The sequence below is a fragment of the Centroberyx gerrardi genome, chromosome 11 (genome assembly GCF_048128805.1).
Source record: "Centroberyx gerrardi isolate f3 chromosome 11, fCenGer3.hap1.cur.20231027, whole genome shotgun sequence".
NCBI lineage: Eukaryota > Metazoa > Chordata > Actinopteri > Beryciformes > Berycidae > Centroberyx > Centroberyx gerrardi.
This window is the reverse complement of record NC_136007.1, coordinates 29,079,328-29,100,638: the sequence shown is the minus strand read 5'-3', so window position 1 is coordinate 29,100,638 and position 21,311 is coordinate 29,079,328. Positions and strand designations below refer to the sequence as shown.

The window sequence follows — 21,311 nt, the reverse complement described above, 5'->3', positions numbered from 1 at the left end:
CACAACTGCGAGAGCTCTCCTTCCTTTTAACCCGCCATGTATTTTAACACACAGTAAATGCACTCAGACTGTCATCTTAGTGCATTTTGCTGAGGATGAAAGAACTTAAATCTCTTCCATTTTCTTTTCCTCTCCTCTGTGTTTTTTTTTCCTCTCCCTCCTTAAGTGTCAGCCGGCCGTAATGAAACTTTAATTTCTTGCTGAGATTAAGCCCTTTGCTCCCAAGCCAGCCAGACAAGGTCAGAAGTGTTGCTAAGTCACTAACTATAATCTGTTTTGTGGATTTGTGGGAAGGCAATATGCACTTTTCTCCGCTGCAGACCTCAGAGGTGGCTCTATCCCATTTTGGCCTTCTTGTGTTGTAAGCATATTTCTCTGACACATTATTTTATCCTCCCCTCTGATTTCCCCAGACTTTGAGCTAAGCCGCTCAGTGTTAGAGAAGGTTTGGGGATTTTTCTTTTTTTTTTTCATTTCTTTTCTTTTTCTCTCTGTCTTAACTTGATCACTCTGCGATGTATTCAGTCTCTCTGTCTAAACTTGATCGCTCTGAGATGTGTTCAGTCAAGGGAGAAATCCAGTTGAAATGACTTGGGCTGAGGAGAGCAGAGCAGGAGTGATTGTTGTTCTTTTGTTTTCTGGTGGCTGGCTGGCTTATTGGCTTTAGGAATGTTCTATCTCTGAATAAGTAATGTTGGGACACTGTGTGGGTACGGCCCAGCTCAGAGAGATGATCTGTCCTTTGCATTTGTTTGGTTTAGTCAAACTGTTGAACTCAAATTATATGTCGTCATTTGGGTTTAGGTTTACAGTAGTTGCGCGATAGGCTGCAGGCTGTTTTGGGATCCGTTCTAACAACTGAAAGAAATCCCCTAGTCCACATGGTCTGTTGGATTAGTCAGTCCGCATCTCAGTTAGACGGCTAATCAAATTATATCCCAATCACCTCCACAGAAAGCGGAAATCGCTGTGGCCCCATTGACTATCACGTTGGTCCGGGAGGAGGTGATCGACTTCTCCAAGCCCTTCATGTCGCTGGGCATTTCCATCATGATCAAGAAGCCCCAAAAATCCAAACCCGGGGTGTTCTCCTTCCTGGACCCGCTGGCCTACGAGATCTGGATGTGCATCGTGTTTGCCTACATCGGCGTGAGCGTGGTGCTCTTCCTGGTCAGCCGCTTCAGCCCGTACGAGTGGCACACCGAGGAGCCCGAAGAGGGCACCGACGGTCCGCCAAGCGACCAGCCCCCCAATGAGTTCGGCATCTTCAACTCCCTCTGGTTCTCCCTGGGCGCCTTCATGCAACAGGGCTGCGACATCTCGCCCAGGTAAGGCACACTTCCCCTGTATGGTCAAATCATTTTTCATCTACAGTCAGAGCTCCGCCAAGGAGAAGAGTAATTTGGGTGAGATGGTAACTTTAGGATAGTTCGACCAACTAAACCTTCCTGATGTAGCTCTCCTCAGGCTGGGGACACACTACACGATTTGGTGTTACGGCTGATTTTCAAGATCAAGTCAGCGATAGTTTGGTCGGTCATACAGTTGATCTTGTAACATGTGAAGGTTCATGACTATAATCTCTTGCCTCCCAATCCAGTCAGGACCATCAGTATTATTTGAAACATGTTTGATTTTTATGATTTGTATCTGGACATCCTCCAGTAATGTGAGCTGGTCAACCACTGAAATCTGACCACAGACCAGCAATAGCCAATGATGTGAGAGAAGGAAAAAATAGCAACCCAGCAGTCAGCAACTTATTCAACCTTCATGGTTGTTATGGCTAATTGTGGTAGTAGCGTGATAGCTTGTTTTTCCCCAAGATTTGGGGGTTGGTGCTAGAACTGTGGAAGGTTATAAATTCCCAATTCAACTTGTCTTCAAAAGTGTGCGCCTCTACAACGCAACACAAAATAAATCTGACAGTTGTTAGTGTTTTATGCTCTATTTTTTCTCAGTTTAGTTGTGTAGTGTGTCCCAGCATAAGTCACCATTCACCAATGTGTTCTAATGAAACCTCCCTTATAAACCATAAAAATGGTTCTACCAACTTAATTTGACCTGTTGTGCTTTTTCTATTTCTTGCCTAGTGTGACTTTCCTTATTGACTCTGAAATGGATTGCTGTTGACAGTCAGCATCTGAACTAGGACTATAGAATTGATATATATCTCTAGAAGAAATATAGCACTGTCGTGATGTGAAAACCTTGTAACTCCAATTCTGGTGATTGTCATGTTTTAACTTCAATTGACAGATTAGATGGTCCTCTATGGGTTGAGAAAAATCCTATGAACATTTGGCTGATGAAACCATTTCAAAACTCATTGGATAACCACAAAAATGTGTGGTGGCCAAGCTAAAAACAAGGCTGTTTTTTTTGTTGACATTTTGGAAATACAACGTTTCCGTCCGACAGCAACAATAGACGTTCTAGGCTTGACCAACTGTATTTGTATTAATCAAGTGACTTATTGCACATACTGTATATCAATGATAAATGGCATGTCATTGCATGGAGACTGTAGAATTAGTTCAATATTATAGTCATTAGAGTTTTAAAGTAAAGTTTTACAATATATTTGTCCTAAATTTTAGCTACCGTCTCATCTGTTGCACTACAGTGTTTGCTGCTCATGCTGTGTGTATATGTGCACAGTCGCATTGTGTGTGTGCGTGTGTGTGTGTGTGTGTGGCTACTGGTATTGATTTTTATGTATGTCTCTTTCTTACCCAGCCATATTGTACTTCACTATCCGACTTGCATATACTGTGTTGTCTGCTTCTAAGGGAATTAGGTTGTCTCATTGTCTGTCAGCTTCAGCAGTTGTGGCTGTGCACTTGTGTGCCTCATGTCTTTGCATTTAGCTGTATGAGCTCTAGATACATTAGTGACCATAATACTGTAGGCATACTGTTCGTCTCATGGTCTGAAAACTGTGTGATTCAGTCAGAACACACTCTCAAGGTGTTGTCTTTTGCTGTGTCTCTTATTTCTCTCCCCTTTGTCCAAAATACACTGAACCAAACCCAGGCCCCACCATCCCTCAGGCTTAAAACCAATGGATTGGTGTCCAGTAAGCATGTCGTCAAGGGTACTTTGGCGGAAGGGTGGAGAATTGGGACTTGTACAGTTTACTGTCTCGCTGTGTCCTTCTCCAGCCATAAAGTGCTGGCCGTCTTTGCTTCTGAATCAAAGATCAGGCTTCTCGTCCATCATCACACACCGGCACTCTTTCTGCCCACATCTGCCTGTTATGGTGAAAACCTATAGATTGTTAAAGCCTGTCGTTCTTACTGGTTTCTCATTTTCTGTAAAGCCTTTCTCAGCCGTTGGAATGGCTTTGCCGAGCTTTAAAGTTCCAGTAGATGGATTGTTCAGGTTATTTTAAGCTACTGCTAAAGTGGTTCCTATAGTTATTTTAAGTCTTTTATGTAGTTCTGCTATCTGCTTTAAGCCCTTATGGATCATGTACTGTATATAATAGAGTTGGTAAGATTGTAGGAGATGAAAGGAGGACCAAACCAGCCTGTATCTTTCAGCCCCCCCCACACCAGAGGAGAACAGAGAAACACACAAGATGGAGGATCCCAAGGTACACTACATTAGATCGCCGTCGAAAATTATAGCGCCTGGCCTCACGTAAGCAACTTATAGCAGAGGCCATAGGGGGCCTGTGATTTTGATTAAGCACACTCATTTAAGGAATACACTTGCTTTTTCTTTCACATGTGCGCAGACCACCCCCACCCACCCACCCACCACCACCCCTGCCCGCCACATCTATGCCTGTGTACTGCAGATAAGGACTTTAGAGCCACATAACAATGTCGGCGTCAGAATGAAAAGTCTACATTTCGACCCTCGCTGTCTCTGGCTGTGGCCCCCGCTGCCTTCCACCTGTCACCGCTAATCCCATGGGGCCCTTCCCAATCCATCACCACCGAGCCCCGGAGCTCAGGAGCTCTTCCACTCCAGTTTACCCTGACAGGGCGACATGCAAATCCCCTCACACGGGGGAGATTAGACGGCGTGGAGGGAGTGACAAGGGCAGAGGTGAATGGGACGAATTTGGGGACGAGGGCCGCGGCGCTCGCTCATGTGTTACGATGAGGAGCCGGCTGGGCTGCGGAAACTCAAACTGTCTCCATCCAACATGGTCTCACAAAATGCTGTGATGTGAGCGCGAACTCTGAAACGCTAGATTACATGTTGTGGACATGAATAATGTGAAGATTACGTTCCGCCACAACGGATTGGATGTTTGTCACATGAAAAGGTTAGATACCTTTAGAACCTTAGAACCTAGGTTAGGTTTAGGCAAGTAAAACAACTTTGGTTAAGGTTAGGGTAAGGTTAGGGTCATTGTCAATAGAAAACGTATTTGTATGCGTTCTCTGATGATCACACACCCTTACTTTCCCCTGTGCTAGTTCAATGTCCAACTCCTGCCTGATTCTAGTCATGTTTCATTCACCTAATCCTTTTGTGGTGGGAAAACGTATTTCTCTCACTTTTCGTGCAACTAGCATGTATTTCCATTTGAATCATGCTCATTTCTTGAAATTCTCTGAGACCAGGTTGCTGCATAAGGAGGCGGCTCCATCAGGAAAGGCAGAGGTTGAGATTGCACTGAACTTCTTCCTCTCTCTCTCTCTCTCTCTCTCTTAATAAGGGCTAATACCCCCCTCTACTCCCTCAAGGCACCCCATATAATTAATTCAGTGATTAATATCCCGGTCTCCAATGGCGATGTCTCCATGGAAACAGGAGGAGAGGGGAGCTTAAAGTGAAACGGTGACACTTTAGTCTTTTAATTGACTACAAATCCCAGCTGGGCGGAACTAAAGTTATTCTTTCTCCTGAGATTGCGGGATCTCGTGTTACTGTATCACAAGTCTGAATTTCATTTCAGAAAATATCAATATAAATATCAGAGTAGCCATCAGCCAATCGATGCAGGTGCAATTGGTCGTGACCGCTCCAGGTGTACAATCTGTTTCTCGTTGGCTCAGATGGATTCATCTCGTCTGTCTCGCTGAGTAGCTGTCACATCTGGTGAGCAAATGACAATGCTGTGATCTGTTTGTTCAGTCGAGGGCTGCGTTTTCCAAGTGACGACGGAAGTCTCTGCCGAACCAAATGAAACTGTCGTGGCTATGTTGCAAATTGGCACCATTACAGTTCGCACCAATATACAATAGTTCCAGCAACGTTGTTAATGACACTATTCAGCGATTTGAGTGCCAACATTTCTTCAAAGACTAAATTACCTATTGTATAAGCAAACGTATTAAGGTTTACGAGTGCATGAATATTCAGTTGGGAATACTTCCTTATGAGAAGATTGTTATGGTCTTTAGCTCATTATATATTTGGCTGTAATTCTTTGTAAAAACCCTAATCATTGTAAGCTTACTAAGTCATTCGCTCTTTTCTTTGTCAGTTCAGCCATGGTGGCTATCACTGCTCATGCTAACTACTCAGTTCTTCTATTTATTACAAACAAACTGGAAACTTAAAACGCATCACTTCCTGTGCACCAGAGGATTTTTCCCAGGAAAGAGCTACCAGACGCCGGGTGTTTAGAACAGCAAATGGAAAAGCTTTCATGAGCTGGATATAGCTTGAATCAGTATTGTGTTAGAGAACAGTAAAACGGACATTCACATGAAAATGTTGCAAATTATTATTTTTAAGGTCAGCAGTAGGTTTCTGTCATGTTTTTCTGTAGAAAAACAGCAATTATTTGCGGCCGCAAATGTAGCCTCATGAGCCAGACAATGTCGCATTTGATCACCATTGAGACACATCTGGCTTTCCTTGTTCTGTGCAATGACTTAATGTAGGCATTGTGATCTTTTTTTGATGGATTCAACTCTATCCTTCATTCCCTCCTTCTGCAACAGATTCTATGGCTGTGATGACTAACACTTTGGTGTTACATTCGATGCGATTGATCTTTATGATCCTACTCCCTGACTGCTGTTGTTCTGCATCACTTGCTGCTTGTGTCACTAACTGCCTGTTCACACTGTGAGCAACCCTGTTGATGTGTCGCTCTATGTGGACTGATTGTGGCCGGTTTGAGAGGCTCTGATTGCATCTATGTAGGCATCTGCAGCTACAAAGTTATAAACAGACAAGTCAGTGTATTTTTTGCTGCTTTAGTATTGCCTTTCATAACGTGGCATTGTTTTGATGAGTTAACATAGCTAGCTAGCAAGCATAAATGAGGTAGCATTCATCGAAAATAAATAGCAAAAACACAAATGCTAATAAATAAAATGACCTCAGAGCTTCCCATCAACCCCAACAATGGATGCATTGCATTTATTCCTGTAGTCTTTGAAACAAAAGTTGTAGAGAACTGGGAAGCTTTGAATGGCTGGAATCAACTTCTTGTTCATTTTGCACTTGCCAGACAGAACTATTGTTCATGACATGAAACCACATTGGTAGGGAAACAATGAAGCACGGACATCTGATTGGTTGTTGACAGCCAAATGTTCAACCGTGACCAACTGTTCTCAGCTGACAAGTTTGTTGAGCACATCAGCTCAGCTCTATAGGAAATGAATAGGTTTATGGTGTCAGATCCGCCGCCAACGGTGTTACGACCAAAAGGGTTTTCTTCAAGGCCGCTTTATTCCAGGCATCTTATGGAGCAGTTAGCCAGACATGATCTCACATTGTGATTGGGCAAAGGCAGCATTTTCATCTTATCTGGCTAGCTGTTTTTGGAGATACTCAACGGATTCTGCAAAATATCCATGCTAAAAGAGCCTGCTTTATCTTCGATGGCATATCACCACCTCATAGATCCTCTCAGTGGCCATGTTGCTGCCTTTGACCAGGGAGAGACAGCGGTCAGGAGAGACTTATGCAAAATGGCGGCAAGGAGTTAGCTAAAATGTTGATGAGGCAAGTTGGAGCCGACAGGATCACGGAAGGGTTTAATTGATTTAAAGGTTTTACATTTGAATTCAGGGCTGGGGAGGGAGGGTGAGGACGGAAAGTGGAGGTAGAGGAGGAGAGAAGGATGTCGAGGGAAACGGTGTCTGGTATGAATAAGTTAAATGCCGTGGGCTCGCCCCGGGCATCACGCTGGGAGCAGACAAGCACCTCTTCATTTATTTAGGTTCCTCTCAAGGTCAGCGCTCTTCCTCTCCGCGTCTTTCACTTCATCGCCTCCCCTCCTTCCCGTCGCGTCTTCTGTCTGCTTCTCTTCCTCTGTTTCTTTCTCTCTCTCTCTCTCTCTCTCTCTCTCTCTCTCTCTCATACACACGCACACTCTAAATCCTTTATATGGAAAATCTATACACACGCATTCTGCGCCGAGTCGTCTTTGACAGCGTCTTTTTGTTTTTTGTATCTTTTTTTTCTCAATGAAGGAAAGAAAAGAGGAAATCGGGAAAATTGAAGCTCAAGTGGTTTAAGGTGAACTAGCTCACGAGAAGACAAACAAGTGTCCTGAGAGGGAAAATGTTTTGCAAACTGGTGGAACCTTATTATATTTAATCCTCGGCTTGTTTGCTCGCCATTTACAAGTTGCTTGCTGCCTGCTGTCTGCTTTTCCACTGAAGCTTACATTGCTTCTGTACTGCTTCAGCAACACATATACCAAACTTCCAATGATAAAACAATACAGTCGTTACTGATGCTGAATACATGTATTTTCGTTGACCAATGTTTTAGTCTGATATAAATCTTTATGAGGTACATCAATACTGTGCATCATAGTCAATAGTATCAAACTTATGTAAGTCATATGAGGATTGTGTCTTTTATGATGCTTTTTTCTGAAAATATAATTGATTTTTGTTTCTATTGATCGTTGTTTGCCTTATGATGAGCACCGACTTGAGGTCATAGTTTACCCTCTTTTACCATTACCGTTGTTTATGAGACAACTATGACCACTTTCGCCATAGACATGAATTAACAATATGGTTAGAGAAGAATAAAACAGGACAATAGATTAGAAAAAAGAGGGGGACAAAAATTGTAAAAAAAAAAAACTATTCTGTGTCAAATTTTTGTAGGCTATGTTTATTTTAATTTTAGTAAATTTTTGTTAATTTTAGTAATTTTTTGTAAGTAAGTAAGGCAGTCTCAGGACATTCCTATGTGTAATAACAAAAATAATACAACAAAGATTGGAATGCAATAATGATAATAATTAGAGTCACAATGATAATAATAAAATCCATAATATGCAGTCATCCTTATCTTTATCATCATAATCATAATTTTAACAATTGGAATAATAATGATCAGAAGAATGAGCATTTATATTATCATATCAATCAATAATAATCATAATAACAACACTACAACTTCCTTCCCACTTCCCCAACTGCAATAGTTCTGCTAAACAGTTTTCAGTTATTTCTACAGTCATATTTGCACTTTCTTTTTGTGCCAAATCCAACTTTTGCCGTTTTTCGCTCATCCTTCCCGTTATTGACTCACACAAGACACTTGAGGGCGATCATAATTTCCTCCTCATTTTCTCCAGTTCTTCAATTTTTTTCAGTTTATTTACATTTGGAGATTAAGTTTGTATTGGAATGCCATCTTGCCAACATGCAAACTATACCAGCCATTTTAGATCTCTCCCTCTGTAAACCCCATTTTATTTCTCAGAGTTAAATAGAGTTAGCCCGTAGGAAAACATATAACATATATATAGAATTGCTGAAATTATTCTGTTTTCCTACATTTAGTATTATTTGTATTCTGAGGTTTACTGGACTGCTGCAATGCAATCCCACCCCCCTACCCCCAACAGTGTAGCCAATTTCTGTTTTGTTTCCACTGTATTCCTTCTAATACTTTCCCATCTGTCTCTCTCTGCCGTCCTCCACTCATGTTAGAACTGAACTCATACATCATCACAGTCAACTTTTCCCCAAACACATATCTGTAATCAAACTTGTTAGTTTTTTTGCAGACCTTTATATTGTACAAAAACACTTGCAGTCAATACGTGTGCACACACACATAGAATGACTTACAGTCCTCATAATCCTTGCAACTAAACACATAACCATACTTTACCCTTTACTTATGAACTCAGATTCTGACCTTAATCTCAACCTTAAAATAATGTTTTCCCCATATGACGACCAGCAAAATGTCCCCGTAAGTTGTTTTGTTTTCTGGTAATCGTGCAGCACTTGTCAAGCCTCCTGGATCATTCAAGTGGACTTACTGCAAATGTGGTATGCATGCACAAATATGCACACGTTCACGCAGTGCAGAGTACAGCACAGTGCAGTAAAATGATTGGTTTCTGAGACAGTGGGATGCGATTTTCTGTCATCTAACACCATCTGTGTGGTTTACACCGGGGTTCAAACGATAGGGTTTTTGGAGGCTGATACTACTACCGATATTTTTGGATTGAAGCTGCCAGTAGCTATTTTGTGCTAATATTCAGTATCTTTCAATTCAGTATTCACTGTTTCGCCCCAGAAATGTATTCTTGGCAGGGTGGAAAAGCCTTTGAAACATTTAGATAATGGGACACTAAAACTATATAAGATAATAGAGATTAGATACTAGATAATAAAGTCCTATTACAATGAACTCAGGTTAAGGGCTTCCCATAGACAACCAGTGTAGTATTGATCAATTCTACAATAAATATGTAATCAATCAAACCGCATCATATCCATCATATCAGAGGTGAACGACACTGACTGGACCAGATCTGATTTTTAATAAAAGGCCAATATCGGCCCCATGCATCAGTTTAAAACTCATTATTACAATATGTATTATGCCAAATGACACACACTCACGGTTACAGCCACACACACACACACACACAGAGACATCAGCAAGCACAGTGCCCAGCATTATAATCCATTAGTCGCCTTATCTTCATGTTTTTTGCACCGTCCATGGAAGGTGAATATTAAATGAAGACACTGTTTATCCACTCAAGTGAACACTTTAGCTCAAAATAACCCAGACTCCCGGCCTTAAGCCCCTCCCACCTCCCTCACCCGTCGCCCTCCCATCTACCCCCCCCCCCCCTGTTTACTGCAGCCCCATCAGGATACAGCAGTCTGTCACCATGGATCAAAGTCACCAGAATCAGCCAACACACAGTACAGAGGGATAGAGGGATAGAGGGATGGATGGAGGGAAGGCAAAGAGACACTCACTCATCTTCTGGTCCCGTCATTACATTCCCAGCAGCTACTGCCGCTGCTGCCGGCCTCTCCCTGCCAATAAAGGGAACGGGAAATAAAGAGACAGATGAAGGAGACAGCCTGACAGAGAGAATGAAGGGGTTTGTTGCAGGTAGAAAGGGAAAATAATGAAGGCGAGGGGGAGAGAGAGAGCGAGACAGCGTGTGTGTGTGTGTGTGTGGGGGGGGGGGTGTTAGGACTCATCAAGCCCCCCCACCCCTTTCAGTCATTTTTTTTACAGTTACATTTTCTGTGTTCAAAAGCCTCAGCTCAGCGGAATAGTCTCCATCTTCTCGGGGGGGGGGGGAGTGAGGGGAGAGAAAGAGAAGGGAAGTCATTTGTATTCAAATCCAGAGCTAATACGCCAAGTCAGTCTATTTCGTGGGCAAAGCCTCCTGTGTATGTAGAGGAGACATGCTCGACTGCGGTGCCTCGCTCGCGGAAGTTGCCTTTAGCCCCTACAGGCGTGTTCACCTTGTCCATGTACACCTAGAAAACGGAAGGGTACTGCAGCGGTTCTTTGGTGAAGGTAGCGGTTGCTCAAAGAACCCTCTGATTTGTTTGATTTGTTCCTTTAATACTGCTGGTTTGCCACATTTCAGACATTCTTAAGGGTTCTTTAGGGCACCGTAAAGGTTCTCTGTAGAGCTATTTGAGCATAATGCTATGGAGAACATTTCTAAAAGGGTTGTTTTAGAGCACCGTTAAGGATCTATGTGGAACCATTTGAGCATGGTGCTGCAGAGAACATTTCTAAAAGGGTTATGTATAGCACCTACAAGGTTTCTGCTATGTTATAAGCCAAAATAACTATTTTCTGGTACAATATAGGACCCTTTTTGTTAAGGGTGTATGCATACAGGACATGGAGAATAAAGTACCCAGAGTTCATTGGGGACAATGGAATAGGGCCAGATCGCTGTGAGACACAGCAGAAAGACCAGCCAGAAGAAAACATTGACTGTTGCAGATGCCTCTCTCCTCCCCCTCTCATATCCCCATCTTTCTCTCCATCTGACAAGGAGGCCTGAGGGTTTTGTATCCTCCTCTGTTTGATTTGCACCGAGGGGAGATCTTGTTTGTTCTCCTCAATGCAGCATTTATGGTTTAAGATTCTCCTCACGACCTTCCCCTGCTCCTGAGCAGCGCGCTATCTGTCTCCCCCGAGCCAGCAAACAAGAAAAGAACAGTGCTGGCGCCACGCCGTCCGAGGGACTTCGAGCTCTTTTCATCCTGCCAATAAACAAAAAAAGGGAGGGAGAGAGGCGAGGGGAGAGGGACAGCAGTACCTTTTCTTTTAACAGAGTGGTCGACACGAGCGTGTTTGGTTTTCATGAGGCAATCTCCACTAATGAAGGGTAAATACAGCTCTGGCAGGTTTGGATGTTGTCAGAGCTCCACCTTGTGGTGGCACATCAGCATTCCTGCCCCTGTGGTGGTGGCTAGACTCTCCATGCTTTACTCAGTCATACTCCTTCTGTCATTCCTTCTGTGACTGTCTGCAGTTTTACAATGACTGTATGTTTCAGCACTGACAAATGTTTTTCTATCTCACCCCACTGATCCCTCACTCTCCTCTCTTCATCGCCCCTTATTGTACCTCTTACCCCACTCAAATTCTCATTTTCCTGCTCCTCCTTTCTGGCAATTCATTATTCCCTCCCCACTCTCCGTCCCTGCCATTACCTTACGCTCTTCCTTTTCCCTTAATTTTCTCTTGTCCATCCTTCACTTGCCCCTCTACTCCCTCTTCCCTTCAAATTTTCCCTCCAAATTCCCTCTTTCTCCCTCCCTTCTCTCCTCCCTCCTTCCTCTCCCCAAGATCACTATCGGGCCGTATCGTGGGAGGAGTTTGGTGGTTCTTCACCCTCATCATCATCTCGTCCTACACGGCTAACCTGGCTGCCTTCCTGACTGTGGAGAGGATGGTCTCCCCTATAGAGAGTGCTGAGGATCTGGCAAAGCAGACAGACATCGCCTACGGCACTCTGGACTCTGGCTCTACCAAAGAGTTCTTCAGGGTGAGTTGGACTTACTGGGGTAAATGATCGACTTGCAAACAGGTAGGGGAACCCATGCGATACTTGCATCTTATGCACACGAGTAATTCACAGAGGAAAGGCTGCTTGCACGCACTCCCAGGCACTTGCAAGAACGTAAAGGAGTTCTCATAGGATCATGCATGAAAAATATTACATTCATACTGTAACCCCAGCTGAGTATGTGTGGGTAGAATGTGACATATCTACATATTGCTAGAGTATGCAAGATGTAGATGTAGATATGTTTTTTTCTAGCTAGCCCACCGGATATGGTAAGTTCTAGAGGTAGTTTGCACCAAGGTGGAATTTACTTGCATTGTTCCTTGGCTTTTGGTCTATTCCTAAAGCAGTCCAAGTTTTCGTGAGTAGGCTCTCAGATGTATATGTATGTGTACAGTTAAATTAACCTAGTAATTTCTGAATCCATGTCGAAGTTATACTCCAATTTTGAACTGATGCCCCATGTCTTCTCTACCTTGTGTTGTACGCGGCTATGCTCTTTCCACCTCCCCCATCTCCGATGACACTTCTACCTGCAATCCCCTACCCCCCGAAATCCTACAGCGGTCAAAGATCGCCGTCTACGAGAAGATGTGGGGCTACATGAAGTCGGCCGAGCCCACAGTCTTCACCAAGACCACCGCAGAGGGCGTGGCACGAGTCCGCAAGTCCAAAGGGAAGTACGCCTTCCTCTTGGAGTCCACCATGAATGAGTACACAGAGCAACGCAAGCCGTGCGACACCATGAAAGTGGGAGGCAACCTGGACTCCAAAGGCTACGGAGTAGCCACACCCAAGGGTTCACAGTTAAGGTGGGTGGAATAGTGTAACAATATGTTCTACGTGTTGTTATGGTATTCCACCTTCCCTGGTGTGCCGCCTTTTCTATCTTTCTATCTCTGTCTCCTCTTATTGCTTGGTGTGGGTGGGTGGGGGCGTTTCACGTGTTTATTTGAAGGCAGAAAGTAGTGGCTGTTTGACATCTGTGTTTGCTGCATGCATGCGGGGCTTCATTGTGATGACAGAGGGGTGTTTTTTTATTTCATTATTTTTGTTACAGCTCTTCACACCAGGTAAATCTTTTTGCTTGTGCTCATGTTGTTTTGGCCGAGGAGATGTGGAATGGCATGCTGGAAGCACTAGTGCACTTGATTCATCTGAAAATGTCTTACTTAGAACTGCATTTTTTTTTAAATACAGCACTAGTTTAGTATGAGATATTTGGCTAATGCTACTTCAAGCCATATTGACGGTTGACTGATTCTGATAATGATCCAAGTGACTGAAATGATGTTTTGGGAGCCATTTGAATGCTCAGCCCTGGGTGACTGTGCCAGACTCTGTCACTGCCTTCTGCACATAGTGGAATTTACAGACCTGCCAGAGAATACAGTGTCATTACTGTGGGGAGTTGCGCTTTCAATCCGCAGCCTCATCAATCAAAGCCCGCCAGTAAGGTCTCACCGAAAGGAATGGCAAAATATAACGAAGGCAAAACTGCATAGGTGTGTGTATGCGTGTATACGCCTGCAAATAACCAGAGAACAGGTACATGATTGCTTGCACTTGCCTTTTCTCTAGTGGAGGTATGAGAAAATTGTTGCACAGTACACACATTTCATGGAAACGACCAGGGAGAGCACATTATTATGGAGGCAACTAGGCAATTCCGCTGTATACATAGATAACATTGGTAGCATTGCTATAATTGATCAAATGTAATTAGAGAGTGTGGGAAAACAATGGCCGAACATAGGGTTTTTCCACTTTTTGCGAATAGGTAGCGGCATAGTGATTTGTTAGCGAGTGGCAAACTCCTCACAACCAGTAAATCAAACCCTCCTAGTTGTTTTCTGTAAATTCCTCTGACCATGCCAAGTCTCTGAAGTAGAGCAGAGCAGGCGTTTGGTTTGTTTTCCAGCCAGACTGGTGCCAGTTTTCCGCCACTGCTTTGACCACGAAGTGTCCCTGACAGATCACGGTAGTCCCTCTCCAGGCCTCCATCTTGTTCTTCTGGGGATTATCATCTTCTGTCAGTCACTCTTCCCGATATCAGCAGGAAAACACACCGGCGACATAGAGCAGGCACCACTGTCAGTCAAGGCCGCTATTTCACATGGCTCCGTAAACCGTTTGACTATATTCTCATCAGCTCCTATTCAGTTATTAGCTGCGTGGCTGTGTGTTTGACATTTCTGATCCATTTCCATTACTGACTGTGTTTTTTTGTTTTTTTTTATTGATGCAAATGAATTTAAAAGGATCAAAACGCACGCTGAGGCAAATCTCTCTCTCTCTCCACTATCTCCAGACGTCACTGCAGCAGCCTTCAAAAGAATCCATGAAATTATGATACACATAGGCATTTTATGCAAGTCAATCATGATTTTCCACATAGGCTTAATGTTCTGAAATCCTGTGAGGTTTGAGCTGGTTGACATAGATATATACATGTAGAAAACAGGTCCAAATTATTTGGAGTTACCTGTTGCTCAAAGCATAGTATACACTAGGGTTTGACCAATATGGGTTTTTTACAGGCCAATACCGATAGATCTGATCATTTCTATACCAAAAATTAAAACAATGCTAGTTTTTAGTGTTTCGTCAGAATGTCATTTTTGCCTCTGAAATAGCATTTAGACCATGGGACACTAAATGTCTCCATTGAAAATCAGGATAATGCCACTACTGCTGCTGCTGCTATTACTACTACTACTACTACTACTACTAATAATAATAATAATAATAATAATACTGCAATATATTCATGCATACTTGTGTTGAATCTGATCAAAATGTCACATCAGAGTGTTTCCCACTATCGATCAATTCTACAATAAATATGTAATCAGTCAAACTGCATCATATCCATCATATCAGAGATGGACAAGATTTACTTGCCAACAAACGATTTTTAATAGAAGGCCAATATCAGCCCCATATATCGGTCTAACCCTAGTGTACAATATACATACAATTGCACAATAACAGTGCCAACTAGAGTAGAGGACGGACCAATCAGAGGAGAGAGGTTTGTGTTCACTGTGTGTTTGGGATCCCGGGGACGCTGTCAGGGCGTCGGGATGGGATGTAACCGTTTAGAGCATTAACCCACTTTTCCACCTTTGTCCCTCTCTTATTGCTACTCCCCCCTTTTCCCCCCCTCCTTCCCCCCCTCCCAAATTGGACAGCATACTCACCCCCTCTCACCAAATATGTTTTATCGTTTTCAAGAAGTGCAGTTAACCTGGCAGTGTTAAAACTCAATGAGCAAGGCCTGTTGGACAAATTGAAAAACAAGTGGTGGTACGACAAAGGAGAGTGTGGCAGCGGAGGCGGTGGCGAGAAGGTTAGCCGCTATGTCGCTATGCCCATGTGACCTTGATGCGGGTAAAAAGAAATTTGTTTCACTGGTAACAGGGGCATCTGCCGGGTCGACGCCCACGGATAGGCGCAGCTCACGAGCAAATGGCGCCTTTAAATCCTGAGAGAGGAGAGCGAGTACTGTCGAAACAAAAATATTCGCTGTAGCGCTTGCATAGTGATCCATGGGAGGCAAGGGTAAAACTAGTGGGTGACATGAAAGTCATGTGTAGGCTGTTTAAGCTTTCCAATAAGCATAAAGTACATTTTATGAGCCAATAGTTTTGCGTTGACAGTACTGGCCTCCATGCTTGTTGTGAGATAGGTCCCGGCAGTATGTGCCCGTTCCAGAAAAGCGATGCAGCCGGGGCCCCACATATATGTCTGTTAGCTCCACCCCCTTCCCCCCAACCCCCCCCTCCCACGCACCCAAACCCAACTATATCTACAATAACTATCTTGACCAATGAGCATAGAGACATGTAAGCACAAGTGGGGCCCCTTCCCGGCTTCGTCACTTTGAAGAGTACTGAGCTGCTCTTGTTGGGCTTCTTCTGATTGAATAACATAAAATAACATGTCCTATGATGTTATTTATGTTATTTTCCCCACCCCATCCCTCCCCCCTTCCCCCCTCCCCCGTGATTTGAAGAACGCCCGTAAACCTTGCCGTATTGAAACTGAGTGAAGCAGGAGTCTTAGACAAACTGAAAAACAAATGGTGGTACGATAAAGGGGAGTGTGGACCCAAGGACTCGGGAAGTAAGGTCAGTCTCCACCAGCCCGGGAGTCTCAATGCACACTTTTAACGTTGGCAGTACTGTTCTGTTATTGCAGCAGGCTGGCTGACATGAGGCACACACATAATACTCTGAGAGAGAGCGAATGACAGACACGCAGGTAGAGACTTAAGGCGTAGCCTGAGGGATACAGCATGACTGAAACAAGGCATGGCGCAGCGCTAACAGTTTTATAGCAGCTCAGCTATGCGTTGCAACCTCAGAGATGAAGGATCACACTCACACTGGTTGTCACCTAAGATGGTCTCAGGGCATGTTCAGATGTTACTGTATGTCACACTAGATGCCAGTGGTACTGTATGCCTCAGCTCTAGCACACTCAAGACTGATCCACTGTGTTGATGCACCGGAGCATGGCGAGAGCTGCCACCTTTTAAACGAAGCAGCATGTACAACCTTCCACATCAATAGCGTGTTCTCGATCGATTCATTAAGTGTAGGGCGTACACACACTATCACCTGCCAATGAGACAAAGCATGACGCTTTTGTGTCAAAGTAATAACTTGAATGGGAAGGGTTAACTTGACCTGAGCAAGGACGACAAATGGCAGGGAGGAACGAGAGCTCAGAGAGAGATCTGTAACATACGTTTGGATAACAAGGGGTTAAAGGGCCCATTTCAGACCTGAGAGATAAGGCAGCCTGTTGAGACATGGAGAATAATTAATGCAGTGGGTTAATTGTTTTCCAGAATACTTAAGGCAGCTAGATAGCAAGAGATCATCAGTTTTGCTGGCATGGATACATGCAGATGTACAAGAGTAGACTCAGGTTAGAGGTAGAGTAGTGAAAAATGCTACGTGTTGTGCGTCTGTGATCGTGTTTGTTTGCGTGTGTGTGTATGTGTGTGCGTGCATTATGTGAAATGGATTTTTTTTTTGTATTGCCCAGTCCGTATGTGTGTATCGATGTTGTATGAATGCATTGTATGCATCACTCTCTACTGCCACTGCTACAACTAGTGTCTGACTTTGTGTCTGCCATTTCGTTTCTCTCCACCCCCGCCCCCCGCCGGGTAACCCCCCACCCCCACCCCCCTGCAGGACAAGTCGTCCCAGGCCCTCAGCCTGAGCAACGTGGCGGGGGTCTTCTACATCCTCGTGGGGGGCCTGGGCCTGGCCATGCTGGTGGCCCTCATCGAGTTCTGCTACAAGTCGCGCAACGAGGCCAAGCGAATGAAGGTGGAGGCCCAGTCCCAGCACCAACACCCCCATTACCACCAGCACCCCCACCCGCACCAATCCCCCCCCCACCACCACCACCACCACCACTGCCACCCCAGCCCCCCCCCTAGCCCCGGCCCTAGCCAAAGCCAGAGTCCGAGGCCCAGCCCCAGCCCCAGCGTCCGCAATTTAGCCGAGTTTAGCGAGGTTTTCAACGGGTATGGCAGCGATGGGGATGTTGATAAGATGTAGTCGGGGGTTTTTCGTAGAAGGTCCATCCGACCTCCCCTGCCCCCACCCCCCACCCCCTCTCTAGCTCCCTGCACTGAGACTGTAAGTGAAACCTATCATATCCCCGTGCTAGCTTTGCCGTGCTGAGTGACTGTCGTGACCAGTGGCAAAACGCTTCCCAGTTATTCTGTCTCTCATTATGTGGTCATATGTGACGTCCCGGTCTGCACTCTTAGCTTTTCTCGCTCTGACAAGAGGCAGTGAGTCATCTTTAAACGTGATGTTGCCTCTACTGCTTCTCAGCTTGTGTGGCTGCAGACATTGGCTCTCATTTATCAAGCAAGCATACTGTATGACCCATTTTCCCTGCAAAGAAGCATCTGTATTACTCAATTTCAACTTGGCAGTAAGATAATATTCATGTCTTACAGTGTATAAGCACAATTGGAGTGGTGGACAGGCAGTTTAGTAATGTTGGAAATGTCTACTTGCGTGATTGACTTCACATAGCCCCTACCAAAATCTGCCATTTCAGCCTCTTTGTCTTTTTGATTAGGTCTGTAGATTTTTTTCATAGTGAGGATAAAAATGTTAATTTAACAGATTAAATAGGTAGTTTCATAGTTTTATTCACCATAGAAATCATAAGCGCAGTTCAACAAAGAGACAATACATTTCTTATTCAAATTTGCGTGTTCAGCTCCATTGAATTGATTGGAAACCCACATGCTACCATTAGATTTTATTACAGGGCTTTGTCGAATGTGGGTGTGTTGCTATTCAGACCTGTGCTGTAGCAAGACTCATATGGATGGGTAGGAAAGGCATGATAAATAAATGAGGACCAATGTCTTACTCTGCACACACACGTTTGTATATCTATACTTGTGAGGACATTTCATCAAATTACACTCATCCCCTTAACATCTAGCCCCGACCCCTTTAAAGCTCCAATGCCTTCTCTTCAAATTGAGAACCATCATTGTGGAGAACTTTCCTCAACTTTGTAGCCTTGTGAGGACATCTGAACATGCAGACACACGCACACACACACACACACACACACACACACACACACACACACAGACGCTCATACACCCTCATACACCTGAGTAGCACATAGCTCAGGGACACTGCAGTCCCAAGTCTATCAGTTACAATAGACCATCAACGCACAACCACAACCAAACTTAATGAGAAACCAGCCCCGAGCGCACAGCACACATGAAGCCATGTATAATAAAGCCATATCTAAACACTACACATTGTGGGGATTGTAGGGGCAAAGTAAATGTAAGCTAAGGATCCCTTGAGCAAAGCTGATTTTATTTATGTGAGCTGTTTTCTGTGGATATTTCCCCCAGGTCCTCGACCATTAGACTTGCAGATGTCTTCTTCCAGTCAGTGTATATTTGTCCAACATGGTTATGTGTCCCCCATCAGCACTTCAGCACCCTCTCTTCATTAGCTTGACTGTTGCTTAGTCAGCTTTCCCCGTCCCACTGCCTGCAACTATCACCCACTCTGTAATAACTCTGTCGCTAATGGATTTACATGTAGTATGGAGCTGGCTTGATACTGTTCTGAATGGCTATGACAGGAGTATTCTGATTCTGTGGTTGTTATGCTATATACTGTATATATGTATATGTTATATTCTGAGGCTGTCTTATCTTCTACCTGTTGTTTAGACAGATAATGTTGAAGCAGATTGGAGTTTTAGTTCTACAAATATTTGTCAGAGGCAGAGCTGCTGTGGAGGCAGAAATAATCTCATAGTTAAACCTCAATGGGCGGAGCCAGAGAACCACAGTTTTTCTGAGTTAGCTAAATTAGCTAATCGGCAAACTTGAATGGCAAAGAAGGCACTCTAATCAAAACATTAATTCTAATTATCAATATTAATTATCAAATAATCTAAATGGCAATGACTTATTTTTTTTATTCATTCATGACCATGGCATTCATGGTGTTGGAAGGTCAGCAGCTAGCTAACTAGCTTACCTAAACAGCTATAGGCTAGTATGGCTAGTTTGAACATGAAAGGTCATCTAGGCTAACTAGCTAACCTAGATAACTTGGTAACTATGGCTAGATTTTTATGACATTTTTCGGTTAGTAGCAAGAGCTCTAGGCTTCATAATCTACTGTCTACTATCCATTATCTACCTCCTCTCTTACCTTTTCAATGGGCTTCAGTCTAACATTACTTAGCCATAAAAACTGTGGCCCATTGAGGTTTAGCTCAACCAATGAGATTATTTCTGCCTCCAGAGCAGCTTTGCCTCTGACAAATGTTTCTATAACTAAGGGTGCGATCACACCTACGGTTTGTTTCCTTTGGTCATAATGTAAAAGTTGACTTTGTTGCATTTTTATATTTGGTTCACACTGCTCAATTACAAGCAAATCAGGCTTTGTAAACAAAAGTCACATGGACTCACAAGTAGCTCATTTATTGGACAGAGTTTTGGTGACCTGTAATCCTGCCAGGTAAGAGATCTTGGTAGCAGGGGGAGTCAAAACAAATCTGATTCCAGTCATTGTAACTTTAGCTAAGCATGATGGACTTGTCTGCGCTCGCTGCTCTAATTTCCCTTCTCTGGTGTTCAAACCAGTTAAGAACACATGAAGAAATAGCTTGCCCTCACTTAATTTTGTTATGCTAGGCTTTCCAAGCATGAGGAACTGTTGGTTATCAGATGTCAACATCCATCCATATACCCTTAAAACCGTATGGAACAACAGTCGAACAACAAACAACATACTCATAAAACCATATGTTTTGGGGTCATTTCTTGTAGCTGATGTGATTACATTCTCACTTATAATGAACCGCACCGCTTGCAGGAGGACTGAGACTCGCATTTTCGTCTAAAGGAGTAAATGCTCTAGAATTCAATTGATGCAAACATGCTTGGTGTGAACACGCCCTAAAACTCCAATCTAAAATGTGAAAATTGCACCTTTTTCCTCATTTTCATCTGCTCACCCTCCCCTCCTCCATACACATACCTATCTCTTTATTTTTCTCCTCAGCTGACATTTACAGAAGCCATGAGGAACAAGGCCCGTCTGTCCATCACGGGCAGCGTCGGGGAGAACGGACGGGTGCTGACTCCCGACTGTCCCAAGGCCGTCCACGCCGGGCCTCCCCTCCGCCAGAGCTCCGGCCTGGCCCTGGTCTCCTCGGAGCTCCCGTGAAAACCAAATACCTCCAAAGTGCCTTATTCTGAAAAAAAAACAAAAAAATCACACCGCCCATGAAACCACCAGAAACTAACCGCGAAGAAACAGGATTAACACACCCAACTGGATACCTCCAGTGGGCGAGACGGGACCGACAGAGGGACGATAACTCAAACAACGATTTCCACAGTTAGATGTTAAGACTTGCCGCCGGGGCTCGGTGGCTGCTCGGAGAAACCAGAAGCAGAACAATCTTGATTTTCACTGTGTGGCCGCACGGAGGCGTACGTTCAAATCAAAGCGTCATTTTA

At 44.0% G+C, this 21,311-nt stretch overlaps 1 protein-coding gene across 8 annotated transcripts in view; it reads left to right on the top strand.

Annotated features, from left to right (window-relative positions):
- The window catches only part of gria4b (glutamate receptor, ionotropic, AMPA 4b), a 104,398-nt gene extending 83,383 nt beyond the window's left edge, over positions 1-21,015 (top strand). For 3 of the 8 annotated variants that reach the window (XM_078286868.1, XM_078286866.1, XM_071911349.2), the window contains 6 exons: positions 955-1,328; positions 12,031-12,229; positions 12,815-13,062; positions 15,488-15,602; positions 17,461-17,598; positions 20,851-21,015. In XM_078286868.1, the coding sequence (XP_078142994.1) occupies positions 955-1,328; positions 12,031-12,229; positions 12,815-13,062; positions 15,488-15,602; positions 17,461-17,598; positions 20,851-21,015 (1,239 nt within the window). Of the gene's footprint in view, positions 1-954; positions 1,329-12,030; positions 12,230-12,814; positions 13,063-15,487; positions 15,603-16,268; positions 16,384-17,460; positions 17,599-20,850 lie in introns of all 8 variants that reach the window. The other 5 variants (XM_078286867.1, XM_071911351.2, XM_078286871.1 and 2 more) reach the window with 3 other exon arrangements.
- The last annotated feature ends 296 nt before the right edge of the window (positions 21,016-21,311 follow it).